This window comes from Crocodylus porosus, unplaced genomic scaffold (assembly GCF_001723895.1).
Source record: "Crocodylus porosus isolate Cpor-Errol unplaced genomic scaffold, CroPor_comp1, whole genome shotgun sequence".
Classification (NCBI taxonomy): Eukaryota; Metazoa; Chordata; order Crocodylia; family Crocodylidae; genus Crocodylus; species Crocodylus porosus.
The window spans coordinates 63,966,226-63,975,594 of NW_017728906.1; the positions used below are offsets into that span (position 1 = coordinate 63,966,226).

At 40.0% G+C, this 9,369-nt stretch overlaps 1 protein-coding gene across 11 annotated transcripts in view; it reads right to left on the reverse strand.

The window, feature by feature from the left end:
* Positions 1-315: 315 nt before the first annotated feature.
* REPS2 (RALBP1 associated Eps domain containing 2) overlaps positions 316-9,369 on the reverse strand; it is a 152,470-nt gene continuing 143,416 nt past the window's right edge. For all 11 annotated transcript variants that reach the window (XM_019529256.1, XM_019529265.1, XM_019529266.1 and 8 more), the window contains 2 exons: positions 7,670-7,775; positions 316-4,335 (listed from right to left, as the gene is read on the reverse strand). In XM_019529256.1, the coding sequence (XP_019384801.1) occupies positions 4,267-4,335; positions 7,670-7,775 (175 nt within the window). In that variant the 3' untranslated portion in view covers positions 316-4,266. The remainder of the gene's footprint in view (positions 4,336-7,669; positions 7,776-9,369) is intronic.

Genomic DNA, 9,369 nt, shown 5'->3' on the forward strand with positions numbered 1-9,369 from the left:
TTCTGTTCATAGAGGGTTAAAACTGCCTCTATTTGATCCTGTTAAATATGGTAAGGGGAAGTTTTGCAGAGGAAGGGAATTCCTACCTGAAGTCAGCAGGGTCACAGCTTCACTCTAAACCTTTTAATGTCTCTGACCTTCTATGCGTCTCTCTCACACACACAGACACTCACACACTGCCTTGGCATAAAAGTGTTTTTATGATTTATGTTCAAAGGTCACCTATTTCAACCCTCTTCATATTAATTCATAGTTTCTAGCTTCTTTTCATGTCATCTGTATGTGCAAAATCCTGAACATGCAAGAAGACAGATATTTGAAGTTATGTAAATTTTTATTTTAACATAGCACCCCATTTTACATCATGTACATTTTCCAAAATTGGATGTGCATAGTAGAGAATATTCTATCTTGTAGTCTACCACACTCACATTTTTGCAGCTGTGAAAATAAGTCTGCTTGAATATGGAGAAATACTACACTGTAATAAGTTAAAATACAAATATAGAGTAACCTCAGTACTTTTTTTAAATTTTAGATTAACAGCAAGGTCCCAACACCATATTGTATATCAAATGGTCAATAGTAGAATAAGATGCATTACATATTTTATAGTATATTATTGTGAAGATAATTAAACAAAGAACAACATCAAAATATATAATTTCTTCTCAAATTCATTATATCATTTGGAGTATTCATGTCCTGAAAAAATAAGTTCTCACTTTAGTTGATAAAACATGTGGATCCATTACCCCTCTTTCCCATCCTGACTTTTATAACAGTAGATACTTCTTGCAATCTAAGGTGTGCCTATGCTAAAGGCTAAATAACAGGCCAAGCTAGAGAAGTGATAACATTCCCCCTTCACCTCAGAAGTAGGGTAGATTAGCTACTAAGACTAGACTGAGTCCAGTACCTAAGCCCAGTAAGCCTGCTTGTTCTGGGCTAAGGTGGGGCGTATCTACACTGTCCTGCATCAGGAGTTAAACTCAGTTTCTACAATAGGAAAGGCTTATTTCCATATTACATCCATTTTAAAGCTTCTCGTATAGAGTTCCAAATCCTATACACACCACAGGGAGAGTTTTGTAATGCAAGCCATTATCTTCCAGTAATGTTTAGGTAGCATGCTTTTAATGTTGAGAAGACGGATGTACCAGTTCCTCTCACTGAAGTGGTAGGAGAGTTCACAGCATTACAACCAGCATATACAAATATGTCTGGATATAGCATTTCAAGTTAAAATTGAAATTTCAGGGGCTACTGTTGGTCATACTGAATTTGCCAAAGACTGAAAATCTACATTACAACAGCAAAGATCTCCCTCTCGAAGGAGATCATAACAGTTTTCATTGTGCCCTAATGCTAATACTAATTTAATAAACAGGGGACATTAATTTTTACGGTCAAATGTCATAGGCAGATTGTCCTAGGATGTCCTTCCCCTGAATGGAAACCTGTTTTCTCCACCTGCTATTATGCTGTTACTTTAGGCATTGGAATAAAAAGTGGCCTAATCTTCAAAAGGGATGTGCTACCAGTAGTTGCAAAAGTTTTGATGATAGCTCAGTAAATTGCTGTTTGTTCAAACTAAAACTTTTCACAGCAATGTATCGGTTTTGACTACATTTTATGAGGTTCAGGATGGAATATCTTGTCTAAATGAGCACCAGGGCACAAAACAAATTCTTTCCCTTCCCTCAAACAGCCAATTATCCAGTAGTAAAGGCATTCTCCGAGATGTGGGAGGGTCAAGTTCCATGGCCTCTTCCACACGATTTTCTCTGGCCCAGTGACTATTTATTTATACACATCTGCTCCAATAAGTGAAATCTAGAGATGGACACTACAGCCTCGTGATGAGAGTATGCACCTGGGATACAGGAGAGTCAGGTTTAAATCCCTGTTTTGAACCAGTGTCTCTCAACTTCTTCCAGTGCAGTTTTTTCATTTTGCTTAAATATTATTGGATAAGAAAAAGACAGCATTTGAGAGAGAACAGTTCTGTAGTCTGGCAGTTAGGGTACTCATCTGGGACAACCGGATTCTAGCAGCTGCTCCAGATCAGAACAGGGATTTGAAATTGGCTTTTCCCCATCCTAACTCATTGACATGGGACTATTGGCTATTCTGGGGTTAGTGTCTCCTATTTTAGCCAAAATTCCCTCCTGGACTTGAGCAATCTTCCCAAGATACGTTTAATCAAAATAGATCTTCCCAGAAAAAGTTTCCATCTCAAGAAATCAACATTTTCTGACAGGAAAGACAAAAAAATCTTCCAACCAGCTCTAATTAGGAGTGTAAGTCTTACTGAATGGAATGTAGACAGTTTTGATTTTTTTTCCAGGAGTCTCACAGACGATTAATGAAGATTAAGATGAATTTGTGATTTTAACTTCCTTTTATCACTGCCCAGAACAACTTCTTAACTCAAACTGTGGCGCATTAACACAAAGCAACTCAAAAATCACAAAAGGTGGTTATTTGTTGTAGACGCAAACAAAAGTCAGTGAGCTGGGGAGTAATGTATTACAAAACACACACTCTCAGTTAACCTTATTCTTCAAATGCCTGCCCCTCCCTACCTTTGGAATAAAGTTTTATCAACTCTTGATCTATATAAATTTCAGCCAAAGCAGTCCATTTAGTCACCATGCCAACTTTAAACATTTACACTGATGTCATTCTTATTTTACATTCTGATAAAGCTTTTGGTTGTTCTCATATCCCACTGCAGCTTTTTCACATTTATCCATTTCACACTATATCCTGACAGAAGACTGGCTAGTTATTTCTAACCTGCCTCCCAGGGGCCAACCCATAGCTAGATGGATAGTATCACAAATAATGAAAGAAAATCAATGCACAGCTTTCTCAAACTCAATGCATATACTATACTTCATTTATGGCATTGAACAGAAGGATGTGAAATGCACTAAATATAAGATTGAGTGGGGAAGGAGACAGAAACATGCATGCAATAGTCTCTTGTAAGAAAGCATACATCAAGCCTATGAAGAGAGTCAGGATGATTTTTTAACTTCAAAAATTACATGTAATAAGAGAACTGGTCCAAGAAATAAAGAATAGTTAGAAAGCTCCTGTTGCCAGAAAGGCTTATAGAGAATTTAGTCCAATAAAAACTGAAGTGTATGGAAAGACTTCCATAGACTTCAAATATCTGAGTCCAATCCAGGACCAAAGCACTGAGACCTTTAGCTCTCTATCTAGGGATGGAAATGGGCTAAGAAGCTTTGATCATTGCAGGAGCATCTCCTATGGCAGCCCCGTGTAAGATTCATTTATTTGTTTAAAATCATTTAAAAAAAGTTACCTACAACATATACATAATTTATTTACCCTGGAAACATGTCTAGTTTGGGTTCTCAACAAAATGCAATGTAGGCCAATGCAAACAAACATGAGAAAATCTCTAATATATAGTTTGCTTTAACTTCCATTGATAAAGTTACAATGTTGATTTAGAAACATCCCCTCCTCTACATACACCCCACACCCACACACCCCTGCTCATTTTGAACCTTTCCTGCTGCCTACAGCTCAGAAATGAAGGGTTTTTTACATTTCCAAAATCAACAAGTCTCAACAGTTTTTACTTCTTGAAAGTGCCCTTTACATGCTTTTTAACTTATAAAATACAAATGCTATAACATTAATAAACATGAAAAAATGAATCTTAAATGGCACTACAAAAGATAATTATCTGATGTGATTGTGGTTATGGAGTCCATATGTATAATCTTTTTCATTCTCTCTTGTTTTACCAGCATAGACAATCTGCCAGGATATAAACCTCTTTGAATCAGAGACATCCAAGAAACCATTTCAGAAAATGAGCTTTGAATATAAACAAGAGTTCTGAAAGCATGTAACCATGAATCATTTTTTTCCCCAGGAATGCATATAAATCAAGAATTCTTTAAATAAATACAATACTGATCATTTCAGAGTTTAGACAATTTGGTGGTAATGTGCATTCTGTAACATCTGGAAGGAATCCGTGGGGGGAAAAGGACCAGTGGGGAAAAAACTTCCACTTTTTAGAGATTCCCTACTGTATGACATTCATTCCGTGTACCGCCTTCATTTGTGAAGAAAAACGTGCATAGTTATAGGCAAGAGAAACCCAATGTTTTATTTTGCCCTCAGCCATTGCCTAACTGAAAACTTTACACAAATAATAAAGTCAGAAGATTCTTGGCATGAAGACTCAGTTATCACCACTGAATAAAGTGCTGAAGGTCATAAAACTGTTACAGGACGAAGCTGCTCCAGCTGAGTTTCCAATGCTATTCGTTCCTTGTGAACTTCCTGGAGCATGGGAAAGAAGAGAAATGTTGTAATTTTTGCAACACCCACATATACAATCCTGAAATATTAAAAAGTAGTTTGGTAAGCTCGTCACATTTAGTAGCGATCTCAAATTTATACCACTTACATACTGTTTCATGTGGTTTCAAAGCAGTGCATGAACAACAGATAATGAGGCCCCACAACAGCCAAATGATGAAAATAGAATTATTCCATTTTTTAGACAGGCAAGCTAGAACAGAGGTCAAGTGACTTGTTCAAGGTGACCAGGAATTGGGAGGATGGGCCAGTGGTCAGGGATTTAATAATGCTGAAAGAAATCTGGGTTTTGCTCTGCTGTTCCTGGGAAATCTTATTTCAAAATTTGATTTCACTCCAATTTGGAACAAATCCAAGTTTCTCAAAATTTCCTGCAAAAAGGAAATGACAGAAAAAATATTTAATTACAGAAATCACCACTATAGGGTGTTTACAAAGCAACAAGTGTCTGAGGGCCAGAACAAGAGAAAGCTGCAGCAAAACTGATGGGCATATGAATTTCTGCCGGCAGCTGCTTGGGCTTATAGAGTTTCCCCAGCATAAAAATTGCTTTGGGGCTGAGGATTGTGTGGTCCCTAGACTCCCAAGGCTCAGCTGGCTCCCACACCCTCATTTGGAAACTGGGTGACATGGGAAGCAATCTTGCTCAAGTGAAGTATGGACCCTTGCCTGACTACCAAGGCTGCCCCAAATACACTACCAAGAATGCCTGTGCTCTGCAGCATTCCAATAGCAAACCTGGAGATCTCCACTGGAAATCTGCCTGTGATTTGATGAAAGCTCATTGAACATTTCAGATTCCATGAACAGGAAAAGTCCTGCTCTCTGAAAATATTCAACCAATTCTAGGACCTGGGAGACATGGGTTCAATTCCATTCTCCATCACAGATGTCTTGTGTAACCCTGGGCAAGTTGCTTATTTCCTCTTTGCCTCAGTTCCCCACCTGTTAAGTGGGCATAGCCCTATTTGTGTAAATAAGGCCATTATACATTGTGAAGTGTTCAGATATCATGGCAACATGGTCCCCTTCCCCAGCCTCCCCTCCCCTGACCCTAGTATTTACCAGCTCCCTGCTGCAGTCACTGGGAACTGCCCAAATTTATAAAACTCTCTGAATCTTTTGCGAAGATTTGGAGAGCTTTGAATTGATTCGGACCTTTAAATTGGTCCTCTGATTCAATTTAGATTCGGAGATTAGGCCACCAAATTGGGCCGAATCTCCTCCAAATCGAATCGCCAACTGATGCTTCACATAGCTCTAGTGAAAATTGCAGACATGGTAGCCCCTGCTGAGGCCATGAAGCCTGCCAGCTTTCAAGGAGATAGGTGCAGGGGTTTCTAGGAAACTGCACCTCAAGCTGCTGACAAGCAAAACTCGTAACGTGCGACTGTGTGCTTGTTAAGGTGTGCTCTCACTGGCGCTGGGGCCTCTACACAACATGGCAGCGTGCTCCAGTGAGGTCTCCTCCTCCCCTACAGCCTCAGTCCGGTCCACCACTTTAAATAACAACAGGTAACTTAGCAAGCAGCACAGCAGCACCAGCAGCATCTCAGGCAGCCAAACTGTCACAGTCAATATGACAGCAGTCCTTCCCCCTTCTTTCCCCACCCTTGCCTTACTTTTGCTTTCCCTGCAGGCAAGCCCTGCTCCAGCTTAGAACCTCAAAACATTTCAAAACTTTGAAAGGTTTTGACTGCACTCATTTTGTTTTGATGTTGCCGTTTTGAGTTTGAAATGAGTCGAAACAGCATTAAAAACGAAACAACTGGTGAAATTTTGCACAGCTCCGCTGTGTACCTCCTGCCCACCAGGATCAGGCTCTGGGTGCCATCTCTACCTGGCTCTACATACCAGAACCAGGCTCTAAGACTCCAGGCCACGCCCCCCCATATGCCAGGATCAGACCAAGCACCACCCTGCATGTCCAATCCAGCTTCCCATGATCCTGTGGAGAGCCCCACAGGCCAGAATATATGGCATCAGGGGCTGGATCTTACCCACAGGCTGGGAGTTGAGCACCCCTGTGCTACATAATTCAGAAGTGGTAGATTTGATAAGCTCCTCTATACAGTCATACTTTAGTCCTGATGGAAAGGCGGTGGTGTGACATGGGGTGTTGAATGGGGTGGGCTGAGTCATAAAAAGTGGAAATGCACAGAACAGGAATATCTAAGGATTCTGTCAGGGATGCAGAAAGCTACAGAAAAGATTAAAGTGTATGCAGGTCAACTCAGTGACAACTCACTGCAATATAAGGTGGGATAGCAAGGTTCGATTTCTGGTCATTTATAGTCTTATATTTCTAAGCTGTTAGAACGTATTGAGGAGATGCACATTCGACACCTTACTGAGAAAGGTCACATGTTTGCTGAGTGGGCTTGATGGTTTCTGAAGGGTCCTGATGCGTTTAGTCTTCCTTGCATTTAAAAATATGATGAAGCATGTAAGCAATACTAAGCTGCAGCTGGAAGAAACCCAAGGATTTTACTGAGTTCATCATCATATAAAGCACATAAAATAATGCATTCAATCTATAAAAATGCAAAAATGTACATTAGAAAGTTACCAATTTAAATACTCCAGAAAGTTTCCAAATACAAGTCAAGTAGACAGTGCTAAAAAGATTCATCTAAGGTGCTGTCTAGCCAGTGATTTGTATATTAAACAACTGAACTCTGAAGACAACTAAAGAACACATTTCATCAAAAGAAAGCATGGGTCCCTGTCCTGCATGAGACAGCATTCAATTATCTAGAAGAATGTGAAATACAAGAATTTATCCTTGCAGTCACTAACATAGGTGACACACGTTCTGAGAAAGATTGCTCACCCCTGCATGTACAGCAGGGCTGCCCAACTTGTGGTCCATGGCTGCATCCAACCCCCGAAGAGTTCTTAGACCCCATGCCCACAGACACCCTGTTCAGACACCACTCCACACTACTTATTCCACTGCTCTCCTGCTGTCGGAGACTCCACTCTCCCCCTTCCTTCTCCAGCTTCCACTGCCTGCTCCTGACACTGATGGCAGGGAGTGTGTGCAGTCCACAGGGCTGTGGGAGCCTGCAGCTGGAACATTAGAGGCCTCCAGAGACCCCATGTGGCATGGCATGATACAGCAGGGGCCCCAAAGGCATGGCATAGGGACAACTGCATGGTGCAGCAGAGCAAGTGGGGGACCCTTGCAGTAGAGATCTTTGCCAGATGAGGAAGTAGTAGAGATCTTGGCCAGTGGTGAAAAATAACTGATTACATCAAGCCTTGTCATTTTGATTTTCAGTGTATTCCTCACCTTCAGTTGCTGCTGGAGTTCACTGTTCAACCTGGCTAGCACGGCATTGGCTTCTTTGTTTTTACGAATGGCAGTCTGAATAGCTCTCTTCTGCTTGGAAGACTGTCTGCCAGAGAGATGAATAAAAATTTCAATTAAAAGAACTTCCACAGCATCTGATCCTAGAAGAATGGATACCTCTTTATTTCCATAGGCTTTAATGCTAAAGCTGCCCAAAAGGAAAAAGTACAACCCTTAAACTGGCAAAAGGAAAATATAATCTATAAAAAAGAGATGACTGAATCAGGCAGTTTATTCAAAGGTAAAATAGTCTCATTTGTTAATCCAAACAATAAATACATGTTAAGCTATTTCGGTTGTTTTATTTTTACTATCTTTTATTGTATTATTTTAAGAACCAGCATTACAAAACAGTATTTATTGCACTACCTTTGGTATAATTGTTTTCAAACATTTAACAGGCAAGACTCATTAATGCGCAATGGAAAATATTATGTAAATTTTATGTAGGACCAAATTTATATGTTTGTTTAGCATTTTTATTCATTATTATTATTTAGGATGTCTGTATGGAAATGTAGCCTTTGCCTTTACATATATAACTGCTTCTGCTGCTTTTTCTGCTTTACTTGAAAAATTCATCTTTCATTTTGCATATCACTCATTTCCACCACCATTAAATTATGTCTCAAAGAGAAATGGGACTTCAGGTGGATGAATTATGGACATTATTGATCAGCCTGGCTGCTTAAGAAACCAAAGATTTGTTTAAATGTAAATATTGCAAGTAATAATAATAAAGGGAAATATGTAAAACATTGGGTAGATAAGCAGACTTGTTTCTAAATAGACAATTTTAAAGTTCTACATGAGGTGTCATCAGCTCTTTAAATGACACTGGAATCCAAGACAGATGCATTATTTAAATAGGCATATAATGGCACACAGTTGAAAAAAGTTCTCTCTCTAAACAGAACTCAGAGCAGTGATCTTTGCAACAAAACCTCTGTCTCAGAATTGGCTGGTCCTTATTATTCTCCACTGAATTGACACTTTTTGCCAGTTTGTTTTACTGCACTTTTCTTCAAACCACTCTTTATATACTATGGTTAAAAAAAAAAATCAAAGATAAAAATGCATGTATATCAGTGTGTGCTCATTTAAGTATTTTGGGAAAGCTGCAACATCTGCTAAGATAGGGTTAACAAATCCTGAAATTTTCCTTTGAGCCCCTACGGATTCCAATAACTAGTGATTCCAAGAATGAGATCAACAGTGATACAAACCCAAGTGATAAGGTGGGAAAAGGCCTGTTCTCTTCCATATTCATTTTCTGAAGTAGAAGGCAGGGTAACCTTATAGGCTGACCAAAGTAGATATACATAACATAGCAAACATACATCCATGCCTCATTCAAATCCCTCTCGGGTCATTTTTAACCAGCCAATCATGCACTTTAATTTTGAGCTGAAACCAGAGCAGTTAAGAGTCATCCCTTACTTTGTTCCAATACACGTACAAACAAAGTACGGGCTCTGCGGCCTCCCCCCCGGGCACCTCAGAGACGGCCACCCAGATGGAGCCCATGGCTCCGAGCTCCATGCAGACAGAGCCCCTGGCTCTCGGCTGCGCGGGCTGCCTGTTGCTTTTTCAGGCTCTGGCGGCCGGGAACATGGCTACCTCCCCATGTGGAGTCTGCT